The 22,884-nt window shown below is 38.5% G+C and overlaps 1 protein-coding gene across 3 annotated transcripts in view; it reads right to left on the reverse strand.

The window, feature by feature from the left end:
* Positions 1-22,884, reverse strand: part of ALG5 (ALG5 dolichyl-phosphate beta-glucosyltransferase) — a 56,746-nt gene that overhangs the window by 16,632 nt on the left and 17,230 nt on the right. For all 3 annotated transcript variants that reach the window (XM_017854125.1, XM_017854126.1, XM_017854124.1), the window contains 2 exons: positions 7,350-7,409; positions 711-862 (listed from right to left, as the gene is read on the reverse strand). In XM_017854125.1, coding sequence (XP_017709614.1) covers positions 711-862; positions 7,350-7,409 — 212 coding nt within the window. The remainder of the gene's footprint in view (positions 1-710; positions 863-7,349; positions 7,410-22,884) is intronic.

The raw sequence follows: 22,884 nt of genomic DNA on the forward strand, positions 1-22,884 counted from the left end.
AAAAAAAAAAAAAAAAAAAAAAAAAAAAAAAAAAAAAAAAAAAAAAAAAAGGATGAGGAATGGGAGAAAATCCATATGAAGAAGGTGGGGTGAAGAGTGAGTGGGAAGCAAGAAAACAAAGCCAGTGAATATAAACTACTTTTTCAAGAGAAGGTTGCTTGTGAAGGAGACAGGGGCTAGAGCTGGAAGGGCACAGCAGGGTCAATGGAGAGGGTTCTGGGAAATATGTGATGGAGGGGAAAAGGCTGAATACCCAAGAGATGAAATACACGGACAGGATTACGTTTTGACAAGGTGGAAGGAGATGTAGAGGTCAAAAGATTGGTCTTAGAAAAGACACATCATCTCCTGTAGAACGAAGAAAAGAGAAAATGGGTGCCCTATTCTGATATTTCTGAGCTTTTTCTCTTTTCTTCAAAGGAAATAAAAAAGGAAGTCTAAGGAAAAAAAAATGTTTTCAGGCCATTCAATTTCTACTGTCTACAATTAGGGTGAACACACATACGTTTATACCATATTGTTGGGTTTGCATATTTTCAAAATAAGATCCAACTCAGGAAAAGTATAAAGGCAAGATCAAGTTTACATACATTAGTGTCAATTTTGTTTAAATCTACACGTTCATTATAAATATACAGGGCTGTTTATTTTTACCTAGAATGATGGCTGGGTAATAAGACAGACTGGATACATTCCAGTCAGAAACCTACCATCGTTCAACGTGTAGCGATGAAAACGTCTGCGAAGCTGCTTCTCGAGTAAATAATTTGAACCCACACTGTGTGTCCCTGATTCCTTTGACACAAAGGAACCACACCAGAAAGTGGAACCCATACATGAGAAGAGTACGGAAGTAAGAACGCTGAAAACAAAGACAAAATATAAATGACTTTTCTATTCATCTGTAAAGGAGACACTGAAAACACCTGGTTGTAGACAGCTGTATTTTAATATTTAATTGACTGGTAGATCTTACATAAGAATACCACTGTTCCATGAGCTTCACCAACAAAGTACATTAAAGAAACAGCACGGATGGCCGGGCGCGGTGGCTCAAGCCTGTAATCCCAGCACTTTGGGAGGCCGAGACGGGCGGATCACGAGGTCAGGAGATCGAGACCATCCTGGCTAACACGGTGAAACACCGTCTCTACTAAAAAACACAAAAAACTAGCTGGGCGAGGTGGCGGGCGCCTGTAGTCCCAGCTACTCGGGAGGCTGAGGCAGGAGAATGGCATGAACCCGAGAGGAGGAGCTTGCAGTGAGCTGAGATCCGGCCACTGCACTCCAGCCTGGGTGACAGAGCAAGACTCCGTCTCAAAAAAAAAAAAAAAGAAAGAAACAGCATGGATGCCTACTTCTTGGAGCAGAGCAGAGGCACTAGGAAGCAGTTACTCATTTCCTGGAGGTTGAGTCAGACAAGAAAAATCACAAGACTGTGAGTGGCCAGGGCTTTAGCCTACCAGGAGAAACAGGTTAGGGGCTGCTGTGAGCAAGGAGAACATCTTGTTGACTTACATATTTTACGCTGCTTTGCCCCTCTTATATTTCAGTTTCAAAAAAGATGTCAGCTTCCAGGATGTATTGACAAAACAAAACACAGATATAAGCCTGCAGGTGATACTTAACTAATGAGAATATTGACGGAAGACATATAGTAGAGTATCATGAAGGTTATGGACTAGAAAGGAGTTTGAAACAAACACCTGGTCTTTCTAAATATGCCAGAGATCTAATTAAATACATTTAAAATATTGAGTTCTTTAATACTTTGGATACTAAAATTAAGTAGGTTTTAATCCCATCTGAAGTTTCACTATTGTTATTAATTTTATTAGTAGTAACAATATTCCATTATTCATAAAACATTGCACACTTTAAAACATAAGAACAGAAGATTATCATTGTATTCCAGACTTTCATATTTAAGATTTAATAAAAGATAGGATCTTCTTAAAAAATAAAATAACAAAATATTTTTTTAGAGACAGAGACGCCTTCTGTTGTCTAGCCTAGAGTCCAGTGGTGTGGTCATGGCTCACTGCCGTCTCAAATTCCTGGGCTCAAGTGATCCTCCTGCCTCAGCCTACAGAACAGCTGGGATCACAGGCGTGTGCTACTACACCCAGATCCTTTAAGACAGGATCTTTTAAAAGGTTCCTTAGTTAAGGCAAGAGACTCAAGTAATGATGCATTATGTACATAAGCAACCTATTAAGAGTCTGTAAGGACATTTAATATTTCATACTATAGGATAAAGGTCCCTTCCTCCTTTTGGCTTTTGCTTTTCAAAATCATAATTTTATTATCATTCTTCCTTTGCATGGCTTTTTCTATCATCATCAAATAGAACCACAGTGGAACAGAATAACACAGAAAAAGCACCAAATCAGGCCAGGTGTGGTGGCTCACATCTATAATCCCAGCACTTTGGGAGGCTGAGGCAGGTGGATTGCCTGAGGTCAGGAGTTCAAGACCAGCCTGGCCAACATGGTGAAACCCCGTCTCTTCTAAAAATAAAAAATTAGCCAGGTGTAGTGGCACACACCTGTAGTCCCAGCTACTCAGGAGGCTGAGGCAGGAGAATTGCTTGAACTTGGGAGGTGGGTTTGCAATGAGCCGAGATGGCGCCGCTGTACCCTAGCCTGGGTGACAGAGTGAGACTCCAACTCAAAAAGAAAAAGAAAAGAAAAAGCACCAAACTGAGCAGGCCTATATGTGAATCCTGGCTCCATTACTGATTAGCAGGGTGACCTTGAACAAGTTACTTCAACCCTCTAAATCCATTTCCTCACTGATAAAATGAGAATAATGCCTACCTCACAAAGTTATTATAAGGATTAAATGAGATTATTTTAAAGAACATAGCCAAATGTTTGGCACAGAAAATAACAGGAACTCAATAATGTTTTTCATAAAGGAAGAAAGCTTGAAAGCTTACTTTACTCTCCTGACCACAATTTTACTTATGTATTAAATAGGGCAGGAAGGAAAGGAAGAATAAAATACTTATCTATAAGGTAAAACAAACTTTTAAAAATGATCTAGCACTTCTCATTTATCATCTAGAATCATTAGTTATGGTTTGATGTAAATATGTCTTACCTCTCTAAGTAGATGGGGCAGAAACCTCATCTTAAAATACTTTAGGAATCTCACAACAGCTGGCTCAGTGCCTTCCATATAAAATACTTCCAATAAATACTGGTTGACTGATTAAACCTCCAAAAGAGCACTTATGCTTAGGAAAGGAACAAACAGAAATTGAAAGATAGAAAAATAAAAGTTAAAGGTAGAATAACAATACCTATAAATTATTCTCCTTGAGTGATTTTAATGTGATTTGAGTGAGCTTATTTGTTAGCAAATAAAACTATTCATGACTGCTTTTGCTTGGATGTTACTAGAGAATTTTGTATGTTTTAGGATAATGGCTATTTTTTTAAAAGCAGAAAATGTAGAGTTCACGTGAAGTCCTTAAGTTATTTGATTTCTAACATATTTAAAAGCTTAACAAGGTTAGTCACAAACAAGACAATCTTGTTTTTATTTTTAGAACTTTGCAAAATATCTTAAAATTTAGAAGATACCTAAGATATAGTATAGACATTTAGTTAAGTGAAGCTACTAAAAGAGAATAGGCTTATATGATCTTCTGAAATGGCCATTTAAAACATTAAGGAAAACAATTTTAACTGTTTCAGTGTTAATGCTAATATCTTCAATGTTTATAAAATGTAAACAAGAAGTTAATTCGGGTGAAATTTAAAGCTGACTGCTAATTTCATTATCTTAAAATAAGAAGTTCAAAGAGGTCCCAGGACTTAAGCAAAGACTCTTTAAACAAAACTAAAACATTAAATAACCACTAATGGATTCTATTTTTGAATCCTTTTAAAATGATAAATTCAAGAATAGCCAGGCAGTATATAAACATTACGTTGTCCAGAACACATGGGAATATAAGCACTTTTAAGGATGATACAAGACTCCATCAGGGCAGTGTCATGTTTGTCTTCCAAGGGAGCAGTAAAAGAGGTGGTAGAATAATTGAGAAACGTAGAAAAATATCAAGGAAAGATGTTTCTGAACATTATGCAATAAGCTACTGAAGTTGTCATTTGTTATCCTGATTAATTCTTTTATAATTTTCTCATTGTCCACAGATTGATCACCATGCAAGGGTTTATATTACTGACAGCACATGAAAGGGAATGGAAAGTCATGCTGCAGTTTTCTGGACATGAGGCAGATGCATGTCTTGTGCCTCTTGGAGACAACCTTTTATGAGACAGGTATGGTTCTGTAAGAATAGGCTGGACTTGAACAAGCCTACTGAGCAGCAGTTGTCACAGCATCTGCAGCAGACAACCAGTGATCTCTAGTGAGTATCACAGGTTATCCTTTCTTTCTACAGAATGGCAGCCAATTCTGTGGGAACCAAGAGCACTCAATCAAACACTAGATTTTAGAGATGAAAGAATGGATGGATGGAGACAAGATAAATTATAGATCTGTGGTTCCTGCGATTGATCCCTTGATACCTGGCTAAGAGCAGTACTAGGTAAAAGATTTAGACCAAAGCATAGTCTCATTTAAATACCAGTGTATTTCTAGGAAAAATTCAGAGTTTTCAACCATTGCAAGTTCTAAGTGAAAAGAATTTACACCATGAAAAACAAAACTAAAACACATGGCTCCTTTCTACAGCCACCACCAACAAATACAAGGATTATCCCTTGCCTGTATTACTCACTGGCTCCTAAGGCTGTCTTTGGCTATCTATTTCTCCAAACTGTCTTTTTTGCTATACCAGGTAGATTATCCTTTTTCATCTAATTAATATTTTTTTTTAAAAAAAAAGAAAAAAAATTTACTTACAAAACCATTAAATTAGTTTGGTCTATTTTCATTAGCTGTTTTGTGTGCAAAAAAAATTTTATTTTATTTTGAGGAGGTGTCTTATTCTGTCCAGCCAAGCTGGAGTGCAGTGGCCTGATCTCAGTTCACCGGCGACCTCTGCCTCCCGGGTTCAAGCGATTCTCCTGCCCAGCCTCCCAAGTAACTGGGATCACAGGTGCGTGCCACCACACCTAGCTAATTTTTACATTATTAGTAGAGACGGGGTTTTACCACGTTGGCTAGGCTGGTCTCAAACTCCTGACCTCAGGTGATCCGCCCGCCTCAGCCTCCCAAAGTGCTGGATTACAGGTGTGAGCCACTGTGTCTGGCCTATTTGTTATTTCAGCACAGATAACTGTATTTATAATATCACACTATTTTTTACAAACAACCTAATATTTCAGGTTTTATCCCATGTTATTAAATAGTTTCCATTATCATCAGCTTTACTGGCTGCACATTTAATCTAGGCCTATAACTGTATTTCCTATTGTGGGAATTTAGTATTTAATAGTTTCTACTACAATTTTATATCTATCTATATATATACTATTTTATAAGTATACATATATGCTATTTTATAATTATACACATATATATATAATGTGTTGAACATCTTAGACACATTTCTTTTTCTTATCCCCTGTGCATTGGTAAATTGATGAAGTTGGATTAATTCTAAGCTCTCTTCCCATTTTAAATACCTACGAGTGTGCTATTCTCTATGGTTAACAGATTAACCTTTTTCAAACATCAGTGAGAATCTCTAGGACACATAGAATACTAGACTACGTGCTAGTAAAACAATTCTACAAAAAAGAGAAGGGGCTCGGCGTGGTGGCTCACACCTGTACCCAGCACTTCGGGAGGCCAAGGAGGGCAGATGACAGGTCAGGAGTTCAAGACCAAATGGCGAAACTGTCTCTACTAAAAATACAAAAATTAGCTGGGTGTGGTGGTGCATGCCTGTAATCCCAGCTACTAGGGAGGCTGAGGCAGGAGAATAGCTTGAATGCAGGAGATAGAGGCTGTAGTGAGCTGAGACTGCACCACTGCACTCCAGCTTGGGTGACAGAGCTAGACTACTGCGTCTCAAAAAAAAAAAAAAGAAGGTCGGGCATGGTGGTGGCTCATGCCTGTAATCCCAGCACTTTGGGAGGCCAAGGCAGGTGGCTCACCTAAGGTCAGGAGTTTGAGACCAGCTTGGCCAACATGGTGAAACCCCTTCTACTAAAAATACAAAAATTAGCCAGGCATGATGGCGGGCGCCTGTAATCTCAGCTTCTCGGGAGACTGAGGCAGGAGAATCGCTTGAACCTGGGAGGCAGAGGTTGCAGTGAGCCGAGACTGCACCACTGCACTCCATCCTGGGTGACAGAGCGAGACTCTGTCTCAAACATAAATAAATAAAAAATAAAAAGAGAGTATGGGCTTCCGTACTTCAATACAATCCTTAAAAGGTTTTGTCACTGTGTCATCAACGTATCTTTTTTAAAAATTAAAATTTCTACATATCTCTCTTCTGAATCATTGGGGGAAAGGTTCAACCTTTTATTCCACTGGTTCTCAAAGCCTCGTGTGCATAAGAGTGACCTGGGAAATTGTTACTCTAGTTTTTCTAGCATAATCTACAAAATGAAAATTAAACATCTTTAGTGACATTTTATACCCTAAAAGGCAGTTGCAAACTTGTCAAATTTTACAGCATAGTGTTTTCTAAGAGGAATGAGGTTAAAAAAAAAAATTTAAACTCTGAATAAAACTCAAAACAAAGCACTTAACTGTGCCAATGTTAGAAAAAAATAAAGGCAAGTTGATTGGTTAAAAAATGCATCATTTATGCCGGGTACAGTGGCTCACACCTGTAATCCTAGCACTTTGGGAGGCCGAGGCAGGCAGATTACCTGAGCTCAGGAGTTCAAGACCAGGCTGGGCAACACAGTGAAACCCTGTCTCTACTAAAATACAAAATCATAGCCAGGTGTGGCGGTGTGTGCTTGTAGTCCCAGCTACTCGGGAGGCTGAGGCAGAATAACTGCTTGAACTCGGGAAGTGGAGGTTGCACAGTGAGCTGAGATCACACCACTGCACTCCAGCCTGGGCAACAGAGGGAGACTCCGTCTCAAAAAAAAAAAGAAAAAAGCATAATTTAGAAGTTTGTTTTATAACTGAACAGATTCTCTTTATCTTAAAATATATTAAAAGAACTGCTTGCATCCTAAGGCAAAGTGAAGTCCACATCCTCTTGTATACTCTTAAAAAAAAATCAGTTCTAAAATGTGCCAATCCTTCATAAGCTTTCCACAATTAAAACATTATTTTCTTTTGAAAGGAACCTCATGTTTAAGAGATTAGACAGAAAAGCCAATTTCTTGCCAAATATATATGTAAGAAAGGAAATAAAAGCCAATTAATTGGCTGTCCCATGCCAATTAATGAAGTCTCACCTGGGCAATTGATTCTTTTTCCAGATGAGCTCGAGATCCACATGCTATAGCCATTTGATTCTGAGGAAAAAAGCAGAGATAGTTTTCAATATTTAAATATCACTAATAAAATATTTATTTTCAATGAGAATGTCATTTTAGAAACTGATTTTAAAAAAGTTGACATTAAAATCTTTTAAAGGTTTACTGAAGAGATCAGAATATGTACAACTTTGAGAAACCTAATCATACTAAGAGGACACTAAATTTTGCTTAAATAGGGCTAAATATAAGGGGCATGCATTATGTTAAAATTCATAACTTTAAATGATATTTTCTGTGTGAAAATACTATATTATTTGAGAGAAAAATTAGTGGCATGAGAAAGAAAAGAGTTATCTGTAGATGACATAATTATATACCTTGAAAATCAAAGAATAGCAACTGAAAAACTATATTAGAAGCAATAAAAGAATTTTAAAAGATGAGTAGTCACAAAATGAATATATATATACAAAACTTTAGACGTCACATGTACAAACAGTAATCACAAGATATAATCGAAGACAGCATTTATAACATCAATAAAAATGAAAAGCCTAGAAATAAAGTTTATAAGAAATGTAGAAAATTTAGACAAGATCTAAATAAAGGAAACACATAAATGCTAACAAGGAAAACAAAAGAATTAAACATACAGAAGGTCTTGTCATGATGGATGAGAGGATATAGTAACAGCATTAAAAGTCAATGCTTCCTAAATTAATACCAATAAAATAGCAAAATGGTTTTCATTGAACTAGACAAGCTGATTTTAGAGTTACCATTAAAAAAAAAAGTCCTTGTTAGTATAGTTGTGAGAAAATAAAACATTTTTTAAAAGAGAAGCAAAAATAAGAAAAGAGCTAGGAAAATTCAATAGTAAAGAAGAACTCATTACAAAAAATTTAAAAATATATGACAAAGCTACAATAATTCAAACTAAGGTGCTGGAATGTGAACAGACAAATCCATGGACAATTCCATGGACAGAATGGAAAGGCCAGGAAACACATACACAAAGCCATATGAGTACTTAGAATATGATAAAGATGACCTTTTAAATCAGTGGGAAAAAGATGAACTGACAAATGGTGTGGGACATAGTGGCAGCCACTTGGAAACCCAATTAAGTTGGACTTGGACTTCTTAACTGAATACTGGGATACAGTCCAGATACATCAAAGATTTAAATGTAAAATATCAGAAATCATTTTGTAAATGATCTCAAGGAAGGCACAAGTACAAAAAACCAGAAGACTGATCAATTTGATAATAACATTTTAAAGAATTGTATGATAAAATAACAAAAAATCCATCCATACTCAAAACTAAAAGACAAAAAAAACTGGGGAAAATATTGGCAATTTATGCTACAGACAGAAGGTTAATTTCCAAAATGCATAAAGTGCATCTACTAATTATTTTAAAAGTACCCAAAATACAGTTGGAAAAGAGGCAAAGACTAGAAACAGAATACATAAAAGAGGAAGTGAAAATAGCTCTTGAACAACTGAAAGAGAAGATCTTCAATTACACTTATACCAAGAGTAATGCAAATAAAACCTATACTTTTTTTTTTTTTACCACACTGTGCCTGCACACTCTCTAGCAACAACAATTTGAAACGTTATCAAAATTACAAATATACATATAACCTGACCCAGCAATTCCAACAATTCTTCTGATAAATATACTTGCATATGTGTAAAATGACTTTCATAGAGGTTGATCATTTCAGTATTTGAAGTAGCAAACCTGCATGTACATCTGAAGGGACTGGTTATGAAGATGTGAAAGAATGAGGAAGGTCTTTATGCATAAATATAGTTCAATCTCCAAGACACATTGTTAAGTAGAAACAAGAGATCAGTGTATAGTATCACACTTGGCAATTTTAAAAAGAATACATAAACAGTATGCATCTTCCCAACAAAAGAAATGAGTAACACTAGTTATATCTGAGGGTAACTGAGAGATGAAAAGTGGAGCTAGTTTCACTGTGTATCTTTCTTATACCATTTGAATTTTGAATGACTAGTGAAAATAAATTTAAAAGTACTCATTATAAAAAAATTTGCAAGTATATAAATTTACATATATAAATGATAATTATTTTAAAGAGAAAATTCATGTATTATCTCACTACCTAAAAGCAGCCACTGTTTTAAACTGTGTACATTTCTTTGTATTTTTTCTCTACATTAAAAAAAACCATAGCTCAAATTTACTCATGTATGTCATGTTCTTTTTCACCTAGTTTTTTCATGTCAAAGTTTATTGTTTTTATACTTTTATTATGAGTATTTTCAAACATACACAAAACTAGAAAGAACAGGAAAATGAAGCACCACATACCTACTACCCAGCTTCAGAAATTAGCAACACATTGCCAATCTTGTTCCATGTAAAGCCCTCACCACCATCCCACCCAACCTGAGACTACTTTGAAATGAATTCTAGACATCATATGTTACAAATTCATAAACATGTCAATCATAATACCACTATGATACCTAAAACATCAATAATTCCTTAATACCATCAGATATACAGATTTGCAATTTGCCTAATTATTTCTTATATGTTTTCAGTTTGTTTGAATGAATGGCCAAATAAAATCCATCCCGGCCTGGGCATGGTGGCTCACGCCTGTAATCCCAGCACTTTGGGTGGCCAAGGTGGGCGGATCGCAAGATCAAGAGATCGAGACCATCCTGGCCAACATGGTGAAACCCCTCTCTACTAAAAATACAAAAATTAGCTGGGCGTGGTGGCGCACGCCTGTAGTCCCGGCCACCTGGGAGGCTGCGGCAGGAGAATCACTTGAACTCAGGAGGCGGAGGTTGCAGTGAGCTGAGATTGCGCCATTGCACTCCAGCCTGGGAGACAAGAGTGAAACTGTCTAAAATCAATCAATCAATCCATACAAATCAGTTGGTATTTCTTTTCTCTGTGGGTTCTCCCTACCTCTTTAAATTTTTTTCTTGTAACTTGTTGAAGAAACCACATTGTTTGCTCTAGAGTTTCCTACATTTCAGATATTGCTGAGTGCACCCCCATGGTGACATTTAACATGTCCTCCTGTCCCCTGTACTTCCTCTAAACTGGTAGTTCGATTCAGAGGCTTGATAAGATTCAGGTTTGATTACCTTTCAACAATTTGGCATAACAGTGCTGCATGGTAGTTTTTCTTTTTCATGTCAACCGTAAGAGCTATACAATATCTTAATGTACAGATTTACCATTGCTTTGCCTATTTGCCTGTTTGCTGTCCTTTCTAATTTTATGTTATAGAAAGGCAACTGAAAGAACATCTTTGAATATAAAACTCTACCAGTATTTTAGATTTCCTTCTTTGGAGAGAGACGTAGATGTAAAATACTAAGTTAAAAGTCTGAATGTTTTTTAATGCATATGGGCCAAATTTTCCTTTAAGAGGTTCTTTACCTGTAATACAAGTACTTTGGGAGGCCGAAGTGGGTGCATCACTTGAGACCAGGAGTTTGAGACCAGCCTCGGCAACATAGCAAAACCCCATCTCTATTAAAAATACAAAAATTGGCCAGGCATGGTGGCATGCCCCTGTAGACCTAGCTACTTGGGAGGCTGAGGCAGGAACCACTGCACTCCAGCCTGGGCAACAGAGTGATAACTTGTCTCAAAAAAAAAAAGGTTCTTTACATTCCCATTAACTGGTATGATATTGACTATTAAACCAAATTCTTGTCAGTTCTAGTTATTTTAACTTATTAACTAAAAAAAAAACTTTTGGGCGATGTTTTAGCTATCCATATTTTCTTTTAAGAATTTTCTCAGCTAGGCACGGTTGCTTATGCCTGTAATCCTAGCACTTTGGGAGGCCAAGGTGGGTAGATCACCTGAGGTCTGGAGTTGAAGACCCTTCTAGCCAACATGGTGAAACACTGTTTCTACTAAAAATACAAAAACTAGCGAGGCGTGGTGGCTCATGCCTGTAATCCCAGCTACTCAGGAGGCTGAGGCAGGAGAATTGCTTGAACCTGGGAGGTGGAGGTTGCAGTGAGACAAGATTGCGCCATCGCACTCCAGCTTCAGCAACACAGCGAGCCTCCATCGCAAAAAAAAAAAAGAAAAAAAAGGATTTTCTCACCTGCGCACAGTGGCTCATAGCTATAATCCCAGCACTTTGGGAGGCCAAGGCGGGCAGATCTCCTGAGGTCAGGAGTCTAACACTAGCCTGGCCAACATGGCGAAACCCCACCTCTACTAAAAACACATAAATTAGCCTGCTGTGGTGGTGTGTGCCTGTAGTCCGCCTGTAGTCCCAGCTACTTGGGAGGCTGAGGCAGGAGAATCGCTTGAACCTGGGAGGCAGAGGTTGCAGTGAGCTGAGATTGCACCACTGCACTCCAGCCTGGGCAACAGAGCAAGACTCCCTCTCAGGAAAAAAAAAAAAATTCTGTTATATGCTTTGCCTACTATTTAGTATTAAAATAATTTCTTCCCTTGTTTTTCTGGCAGAGGTACTTTGTGCAGAAAGGGAGAGAATGATTTTCTTAGAGAGGAAGCATGTTAAAAGTTCAAATAGCATGTGGCAAATCAGTTTTAACTTTAAATTTGAAAAGAACAACAACACTATTGAGCAATACATAAAAAAGAACATACTGGCCGGGCGCAGTGGCTCAAGCCTGTAATCCCAGCACTTTGGGAGGCCGAGACAGGCGGATCACGAGGTCAGGAGATCGAGACCATCCTGTTTAACACGGTGAAACCCCATCTCTACTAAAAAATACAAAAAACTAGCCGGGCGACGTGGCGGGTGCCTGTAGTCCCAGCTACTCGGGAGGCTGAGGCAGGAGAATGGCGTAAACCCGGGAGGCGGAGCTTGCAGTGAGCTGAGATCCGGGCACTGCACTCCAGCCTGGGCGACAGAGCGAGACTCCATCTCAAAAAAAAAAAAAGGACATACTTCTACATTTCGAAGATTCATGAGTACAGTTAAAATACCATGTAATTAAACTAAAAACAAATCAAAATCCTTCGTCTCAGCATAAGTCCCCAAGAGCTTTTAAGAGTTTTGAGTATCTGAAGAATTCTGATGTAAGAGTGAATCCCTGATACCAATCTCATTATCAGGTAGAATTAATCTAAATGTTTTTTCAAAAAGTTAGCTGTTCTTCAAAAACGAAAGATAGCTTTGTTTTAAAAACTGTCAAATGTCTGTAGACATGGAGTCTCTTTCTTTTAAACCTCTTTTGGAGTACACCTGAATTTCTCATGGTTTTTTAAAATGAATATTTTAAGTTACTATGACAGTTGACTTTTAAAAGTGGTAATAAGTGAGGTAGGTGTTGTGGCATGTGCCTGTAGTCCCAGCTACTAAGGAGGCTGAGGTAAGAGGATTGCTTGAGCCCAGGAGTTTGAGGCTGAGTTATGATGGCACCACTGCACCCCAGCCTGGGCAACAGAACAAGATCCTAACTCATTTAANCAGTGCTTCATGCCTGCAATCCCAGCACCTTGGGAGGCCGAGGCAGATGGGATCGCTTGAGGCCAGGAGTTCAAGACCAGCCTGGCCAACGTGGTGAAACCCCATCTCTACTAAAAATACAAAAATCAGTCACGCATGGTGCCTGTAATCCTAGCTACTCGAGAGGCTAAGGCATGAGAATTGCTTGAACTCGGGAAGCAGAGGTTGCAGCAAGCTGAGATCATGCTACTACACTCAAGCCTGGGCGACAGAGTTAGACTGTCTCAAAAAAAAAAAAAAAAAAAAAACAGTGGTAAGAAGTGTATTATCTTCTAGAAATAAATGCTAAATCAATCATCTTTCTCAGTACTTTTTTTTTTTTTAAAACAGAGTCTCACTCTGTTGCCCAGGCTGGAGTACAGTGGCAAGATCTTGGCTCACTGCAACATCTGCCTCCTGGGTTCAAGGAATTCTCTTGCTTCAGGATTCCGAGTAGCTGGGATTACAGGCATGTGGCGCCACACACAGCTAATTTTTTGTATTTTTAGTAGAGATGGGGTTTCACCATGCTAGCCAAGATGCGCTCCATCTCCTGACCTCATGTTCTGCCTGCCTCGGCCTCCCAAACTACTGGGATTATGAGCATGAGCCACTGTGCCTGGCCTTTGTTTTTTTTTTTTTTTAAACAGAATCTCACTCTGTTGCCAAGGCTGGAGTGCGGTGGCGCAATCTCAGCTCACTGCAATCTCTGCCTTCTGAGTTCAAGAGATCCTCCTGTCCCAGCTCCCAAGTAGCTGGAATTACAGGCACGTGCCACCACACCCAGCTAATTTTTATATTTTCAGTAGAGACGGGGTTCTGCCATGTTGGCCAGGCTGGTCTCAAACTACTGACCTCAGGTAATCTGCGTGTCTTGGCCTCCTGAAGTGCTGGGATTACAGGCATGAACCACTGTGCCCAGTTCTCAGTACTTTTTAAGTTAAATATTTTCACACAATTTACTGGAGAGAAGGAATAGACAGAAATATAGCTAATTTATATTAACAATAATAAACAGTAACAGAATTGGATCTGATGAAAAAATATCAAGCACAAAGATGAATGTTGGTCGGGTGCGGTGGCGCACGCCTGTAATCCCAGCACTTTGGGAGGCTCAGGCGGGAGGATTACTTGAGGTCAGGAGTTCAAGACCAGCCTGGTCACCATGGTGAGACCCTTTCTCTACTAAAAACACAAAAAAAGTTAGCTGGGTGTGCTGGTGGATGCCTGTAATCCCAGCTATTTGGGAGGCTGAGGCATGAGAATCACTTGAACCCAGGAGGCAGAGGCTGCAGTGAGCTGAGATTGTGTTACTGCACTCCAGCCTGGATGATAGAGTAAGATTTCGTTTCAATTAAAAAAAAAAGGAAAAAGATAAATGTTAATAATTACAGTTACTGGTTGAGTGCTGAACACATACTAAACACTTGACATACATTTATTTATTTATTTATTTATTTATTTATTTATTTATTTATTTAATTTAGGAGTCTTCCTCTGTTGCTCAGGCTGGAGTGCAGTGGTGCGATTCTGGCTCACTGCAACCTCCACTTCTTGGACTCAAGTGATTTTCCTGCCTCAGCCTCCCGAGTAGCTGGGACTACAGGTGTGCGCCACCATGCCCCGCTAAATTTTTGTATTTTTAGTAGATGGGGTTTTACCATGTTGGCCAGGCTGGTCTCGAACTCCTGTCCTCAGGTTCCCAAACTGCTGGTATTACAGGGATAAGCCATTGTGCCCGGCCACATTTCCTCATTTTAATCACTATCTCAGAGTTATGAACATGGGATCCCATTATCCACACATCACAGAAGAGGTATGTGAAGGTGGATGGATTAATTTACCCAAAGTCACATGGAATTTGAACCCAGGCCTATTTGAATTCCACATCCAAAGTTTCCACATACTGAAATGGAAACAAAAATTGGCACAGGCACTCCAAAAGACAACTCTGGCTCCAAATGAGGCAGAGATATGGAAACGAAGTTGAATCAATTTAGAAATTAGTAAAAGAAAAATCAGATAGTAAAATTAGTCATACTCACCCTATAAGCAGAAACAGAAACAAAGTACTGAAACAAAGTATGAGTAAAGAAAAAGTTGTATTTATTAAAAAATTAAAGTTTTAATTTCAAGAAAACCATTTCTTTCTCAAAATACAGGTTCACTGTTAAAAACAAGTAATTAAAGAAAAAAATTTAAAATATCCGTAATCCCCCTTCCAGTGACAACCAATATGAACACACTGTTCTATTATTATACACAATGCATAATGTGTTGACATTACTGCACATCTACCCATACATATCACGATGTTAAACATTTTTCGGGCCAGACGTAGTGGCTCACGCCTGTAATCCCAGCACTTTGGGAGGCTGAGGCGAGCAGATCCACAAGGTCAGGAGACCGAGATCATCCTGGCCAACATGGTGAAACCCCATCTCTACTAAAACCACAAAAATTAGCTGGGCATGTTGGTGTGCACCTGTAGTCCCAGCTACTCGGGAGGTAGAGGTAGGAGAATCGCTTCAACTGGGGAGGCGGCGGTTGCAGTGAGCCGAGATTGCGCCACTGCGCTCCAGCTCGGCAGCAGAGCAAGACTCTGTCTCAAAACAAAAAAACAAAAAACAAAAAAAAAAACCACAAAAAAAAACAAAAAACATTTTTCATTTAATTATGCATAATGAATAGTCATCCCATACAATAATGAATTTAACTAGTATAACTTAACATTGGACATTTTAAATTGTTTTCAATTTTTTCCTTTTTTTAAAAAAGCTATATTTACAAAACAAATAATAATCCTCGAAGATTCATTTTTGTATATATTCTTATTTTCATAAGATGAATTTCTCAAGGCTGGGTCAATGAATGTGAATTACTTAAAGCTCTTGATTCATATTTTCAACTTGTTCTATAAAACATTGTATCGGCTGGGCACGGTGGCTCAAGCCTGTAATCCCAGCACTTTGGGAGGCCGAGACAGGTGGATCATGAGGTCAGGAGATCGAGACCATCCTGGCTAACACGGTGAAACCTCGTCTCTACTAAAAGTACAAAAAACTAGCCGGGCGAGGTGGTGGCGCCTGTAGTCCCAGCTACTCGGGAGGCTGAGGCAGGAGAATGGCATAAACCCGGGAGGTGGAGCTTGCAGTGAGCTGAGATCCGGCCACTGCACTCCAGCCTGGGCAACAGAGCGAGACTCCGAGACTCCGTCTCAAAAGAAACAAAACAAAACAAAACAAAACATTGTATCAATTTGCACAGACTCAACATAAAATTTGGCAACACTCATTCTTTTCCCATTCATTTGAGGAAAGGTGGATTATTTTTTATTACAGTACAAAAAGGCTGTACAGTACAAAAAGGCTGTACGTAAGAAGAATTATGATGAAGGTGTTATGGTTAAAAGGAATACACAAAATTTCATATGGCATAAAACAGCTTCTCAAGTTGTGATAGCAACTAAATTTGAAATCAAAATACACTTACAAAGCCTTTTAAAAAGCCAGTCTACTGGATATATTTAAACTGTAGCAATTCTTAAGGTTTCTCCAAATAGTATTACTGTAAGAAACAATTTTCTTTTTTTGTTTTGGTTTTATTGGAGACAAGGTCTCACTCTGTTGCCCTGGTTGGAGTGAAGTGGTACGATCATGGCTCACAGCAGCCTCTACCTTCCAGGCTCAGGTGATCCTCCCACCTCAGCCTCCCAAGTAGCTGGGACTAGGGTGCCCGCCACCACACCTTGCTAATTTTTGTATATTCTTTTGTAGAGAAGGGGTTTCTCCATTTTGCCCAGGCTGGTCTCGAACTCCTGAGCTCAAGCTATCCACCTACCTCAGCCTCCCAAAGTGCTAGAATTATAGGCCTGAGCCACCACGCCTGGCCAATAAAATTGTCTTTAAAAAAAAAAAAAAAAAAAAAAAAAAACTACGTCAGAATGTCGATATCTGTTGAAGTTAGACAAAGGTTTATTATACTATTCACTCTACTTATGTTCAAAATTCATAGTAAAAAGTTAAAAGAAAAAATAAAAAGCATCTCAACATTTATCTATATAGGATGGTTACAGATGCTGAAATCTGTTCAGAAATAAGAGCATGACTCAAATAATTTCTCAGGGCTTTTCCTTATTTACTATAAACTATTCCATGGAGGATCTTTATGCTTTTATATCAATATATTCAAAACCCCATTACATTGTTAGAATATAAATACGCAGAGGAAATGGTCCATTAAAAAAGTATTAACGCAATTTTTTCTGGGTGATAAGATACTGTTGGTTGTTTTCTTTCTTTAGGCTGTTTCTAATCTTTTTACAATGCCATAGCGATGCTTTTATACTAAAAACATTATAAATAAAAATAAAACAAAATCCCTATCATACATCTGAATGCTACATCCTTTCTCTCTTTACCATGTGCCACACTGGCAGCATTATTTCAATCAGTTGACCACCTATTTCTTCAGTGTTTTCCTAAATTGCAGATGAGAAGTTATACAAATTTGGGTAATTTTAACTATCTATTCCCTTTATGAGAATTTGCCTTTTTGGTATCATTTATGACTATTTTTAAATGTAACATGGCTTTCCCATTAGAAAATGTATACAGTAGTATCCCTATGTTCCACAAATATTTGCTGAGTCCTTACTATTTACAGTATTCTAGACACTGGAGATGGAGTGATAAGGCCCCTCTTCTAGCAAAGCTCACGTTCCAGTGGGACAGAGAATTAGTGGTTAACTAACACAATACATACCTCAACTTCGCCTCATCACTAGGCATGAACTTCTCCACATGAACAAATTTCTACCCAACAGGAGAATGTCACTTCAAGAACCAAAATTTTCATCTTTTCAGATATAAGTCATTCTAAAATCTTATATACTTTCCTTTTTTAAATTTTTTGAGACAGTCTCGCTCTGTTGCCCAGGCTGGAGTGCAGTGGCGTGATCTCGGTTCACTGCAATCTCTGCCTCCTGGGTTCAAGCGAGTCTCATGCTTCAACTTCCTTAGTAGCTGGGATTATAGACGCGCTCCACTACTCCTAGCTAGTTTTTGTTATTTCTTTTTAGTAAAGATGGGGTTTTGCCATGTTCGCCAGGCTGGTCTTGAACTTCTGACCTCAAATGATGCACCTACCTTGGCCTCCCAAAGTGCTGGGATTACAGACGTGAGCCACCGTGCCTGGCCCTGTCTTTTAAATTTAAAGCATTTTCTCATGACAGCCATGGGGATACTAAATTTCTAAAACTATTTTGTGGTTAGTACAAGGGGTCAGTAATCTGTGGCCTATGGGGTTACACTCAGCCTGTTTTTGAATGGCGTTTGAGCTATGAAAGGGCTGGGGAGAGAAGGAGGAGGAAGAAGAGGATTGCTTTAGAGACCACATGTGAGTTACAAAGCCTGAAATATTTATTTTCTAGTCCTTCACAGGAAAAGTTTACTGTTTCCTGTTCCAGAAGATATCCACCTCTTAACTGGGTTTGTTGGCATTAAATCCCCAGTTTGATAGGCAGACTTAGTCCTGAGCCATCTTCAATGATTTGGGAAACATACTTTGAGATCTGCTAAGACAGGTTTTCTTCAAAGTTTTCTATACAGTCTACTGCTTTCTACATTTTCAAGACTGCCCTTTTATTTTTGCTGTCCTTTTATTTGTTTGATTTCACAAAGAGCTCAGCAAAATGTTTGTGTAACTGCTTGGTCTCTAAAACACATGATTTTGGAGGCTGAGTTCTCTTTTGGAAGCCTAGTTTTCTACCCATATATTGAGAGGTGAAACAAACATACTAGCTTCTTAGACTTGCTCACATGGTCCACAAAAAAGGGGAGAAGGACTGGACTAACTGTCATGTTCTTTTAAGGAACCAAACTATGCACGCACATATGAATCACTGGTATACAAAAGTTCAACTGGCCAAGGATTACTATACTAGAGAAAAAAGAGCATTCAGGGTCATTAGTAAGCAGCCCAGCACTGCAGATTGAGTTGTGTGTGTGGTTAAGATCTGCTTCCTCTGGTTCTTCTTAATGTAATTTTATCTGTATCTTTTTCATATCCATTAATTCTAGTCATCTGTGGGCTAAAAAAAACTAAAAACTAAGCTTGTTAGAGCTATGTCTAAATCAGAATTTAAGGGCCTTGAGTGGTGACTCAGCCTGTAATACCAGCACTTTGGGGGGCCAAGGAGGGCCAACTGCTCGAGGTCAGGAGTTCAAGACCAGCCTGGGCAACATGGTGAAACCCCATCTGCTAAAAATACCAAACAGTTAACCAGGCATGGTGGCTTGCACATGCAGTCTCAGCTACCCGGGAGGCTGAGGCACGAGATTTGCTTGAACCCTGGAAGCAGAGGTCGCAGTGAGCCAAGACTGTACCACTGCACTTCAGCCTGGGTGACAGAGTAAGACCTCGTCTCAAAAAATAATAGTAATAAATAAATAAAATAATTTAAAACCTAAGTCACAGGCTGAGAAATTACTCTATGATCATGAAATACACACTTTTTAGCATTTATTTTGCCTGTTAGGGATTTTTGATTCTATTTAGAAAAGTTAAGCAACTGAACAAGTGATCATACACTTTGCGATTATTTTTTGAAAGTTTATTTTTATTTTTATTATATTTTGAGACACAGTCTCTCTCTGTTGCCCAAGGTGGAGTGCAGTGGCGCAACCCCAACTCACTGCAACCTCTGCCTCCCAGGTTCCAGCGATTGTCATGCCTCAGCTTCCCGAGTAGCTGTGATTACAGGTGTGCGCTACCACGCCTGGCTAATTTTTAGTAGAGATGGGAATTTGCTATGTTGGCCACGCTGGTCTCATACTCCTGGCCTCAAGTGATCCTCCCACCTTGGCCGCTCAAAGTGCCGGGATTACAGATGTGAGCTACTGTGCCTGGCCAGCATATAGTTTGCTTAGAAAAAATTACTAAAAAACAAGCATATTTTTAAAAAGAGGTAGACTAACTACCGGTTAGGAAACTGAAAATCTGAGAGGAAAGCTTTGCATATTAAAGAATAAAGATGTGGGAAAAGAAAATACAAGTAAAATACAAATAAAATTTTTGGCTGAGCACAGTGGCTCACGCCCCTAATCCCCAAGTTTGGGAGGCCAAGGCGGGCAGATCACTTGAGTCCAGGAGTCTGAGACCAGCCTGGCCAACACAATGAAACTCCACCTCTACCAAAAAACACAAAAAATAGCCTGGCGTGGTGGTGCATGCCTGTAATCCCAGCTACTCGGGAGGCTGAGGCAGGAGAATCACTTAAGCCCAAGAGACAGAGGTTGCAGTGAGCCGAGATTGTGCCACTGCACTCCAACCTGGGTGACAGAGGGAGACCCTGTCTCAAAAATAAAATAAAATAAAATAAAATATTTAGTATGAAAATGTAAATGCCCTATTTTGTTTGTAAATATTATACAAAGCTCTACTTAAATTATGTACATGTAGTTTAAAACCTTACAAGAGCACTTATTTTCAGAAAAGAAATTGTAGGCAACTTTTGTAAGATGACCTTGTATAAGAATCATCAGACCAGAACATGTGACCTAGTTACTCTAAGAGGAAATACAAGCAAGGAGTAACAGATTTCTTTCTTTTTGTAGTCATTAAAAAAAAATCAGCTAAGAAAGAAAACATTAGAAACCACTGTAAAACGTACTAAAGAAATGACTTAAACTGGTCAAAACAATATTGTAAAAGACATTTAAGCTAATGACTGCCATCTAGTGAGACAGTCATGTAATTACAGGACTTGACTACGAAACCCATGTTCCTGTTTCATTATTTTCTGAACTATTTCAGTCACTAGTTTTATTAGGGCTTAGGGAAATACATGCAAGGCATGCTTATCAAATCAGTGGCGTAAATGAATGGAGACAACAGCTATTGCCCTAAAGATAGAATAAGAACCTACACCTTTAGACACGGAAATTTAACAAGTTGAAATTATTAAAGAGAGAACTGGCCACAATTCCATTCCTAAAAACAAAGCAAAGAAATCCACACCAGTGCAGAGATGGAGAGACAAAGTTCAAAGGCAATGAGTAGGAAAAAGAGTTGTTGGCAATACCTGTACAAAGTAACAAGGTAACGTGGAAACCAAATCCACACAAACAGACACATCTTCAGTGGAAAATTATACGAAAAAAATACGCTATGTTTAAAAACTGTAAGAACTGGGCTGGGCGCAGTGGCTCACGCCTGTAATCCCAGCACTTTGGGAGGCTGTGGCGGGCAGATTACGAGGTCAGGAGATCGAGACCATCCTGGCTAACACGGTGAAACCCCGTCTCTACTAAAAATACAAAAAATATTAGCCAGGCATGGTAGTGGGCACTTGTAGTCCCAGCTACTTGGGAGGCTGAGGCAGGAGAATGGCGTGAACCTGGGAGGCGGAGATTGAGCCACTGCACTCCAGCCTGAGTGACAGAGTGAGACTGTCTCAAACAAACAAACAACAAAAAAACTGTAAGAACTGACAGCCTAAAATAGAGAATACACATGGAAAACAGCTTTGACTCTCTGAAGGACTGTCACAAAGAAGTGCAGTAGATAATTTTGTGTAGCTACAGAAGACAGAAACAATGGAAGGGGGTGATTAAAAGGAGACGTATTTGCATTTGGTGTCTAGAGGAACTTCACAGTGGAGCTGAGACAGAATGAGCTGCTTAGGCATTGCTAGAGTTATGCAGCAGAGGCTGAAAGATTACTAGGTAGTTGTAAAAGCTTTCCAATATTGTATAAATGATTAAATTAGATTTAAGGGTCAGCAAACTACAGCCTGTAGCCCAAATCTGATCTGCTGCTTATTTGTGTAAATAAAGGATGTATTTTATCTATATCTACTTTCATGCTACAATAGAGAGTTAAGCAGCTGCCACAGAGACTGATAGGCTTTAAAGCTGAAAATATTTACTATATGGTCCTACAGAAAAAGTTCTCCAACACCTGAATTACATAAGAAAGAAGATTTCTTCTAATTTCTCTATGCATGTCAACTTCAGAATGTAAGTTTTCTGAGAGCAATGACTGGCTGTTTATAAGCTTTGTCAGAACCATGATATTTTTTACTGGGTGGATCCAAAAACTATGAATCTTGTAACTTTAACCACCTATCATTTATTTGCCTCCTTTCTACCTCCTCCAAAGAGTATTATATGATACATATTAATAAAACTTACTAAATTTAATTCAAATTAATTCAATTGAGTTGGGACATTTTTAAATTAGGGATACTTTAAGGTGCTATAAAACCAAGGCTATGAATTAATAGCTTAATGATAATCACATGCTTTAATTCTTTAAAACTTAACATTTCTAGTAACAATGTAGTAAATGGGATTATAAGGAAAAAATATGGCATCAGAACTCCTTTTCTTTTCAGAGTAGTATAAAGGAACTAGATTTATAAGAATAAAGTTCAAATTTTTTTTCTGTTTTATTGTTTGGTTCACTCCCTAACATCAGCAAAATCATTTAAATTCTCTTTGCCCTACCGATGAATGACAACATCAGCTGCTAAAAACCTGATGCCCTATGCTCTCCCTCCCACTCATGGCTTCCTCTAGAAAGATAATGAAAGGGAAATATTTATCAAGTTTCTCTTGGGGTCGTCTGGGGAGAACAAGGAAATCACACCAAGTAACTTTATGAATTAGATTTTCCTTTTAGCCTATCATAATTTACTAAGATGTGGGGCATGAAATACTTTTTTAGTAAGAGTGAACTACAACATATCCAATAATAAATTCATATCACGTTATAAGCCAGAGAATTTTCTGTGCTGATGGAAACGCCATACAAGCTGGGCACGGTGGCTTACTTCTATAATCCCAGCCACTCAGGAAGCTGAGGCAGGAGGATGGAGTTTGAGTCCAGCATGGACAACACAGTAAGACCTTATCTCCTTTAAGAGGGGAAAAAAAAAAAAAAAAAAAAAGGTAGCTTCTAGCCACAAGTAATTTAAATGTGGCCAATGAAACTGAGGAACTAGATTTTCATTTAATTTAAATT

Source organism: Rhinopithecus bieti, unplaced genomic scaffold (genome assembly GCF_001698545.2).
Source record: "Rhinopithecus bieti isolate Rb0 unplaced genomic scaffold, ASM169854v2 scaffold_35538, whole genome shotgun sequence".
NCBI classification, from domain to species: domain Eukaryota; kingdom Metazoa; phylum Chordata; class Mammalia; order Primates; family Cercopithecidae; genus Rhinopithecus; species Rhinopithecus bieti.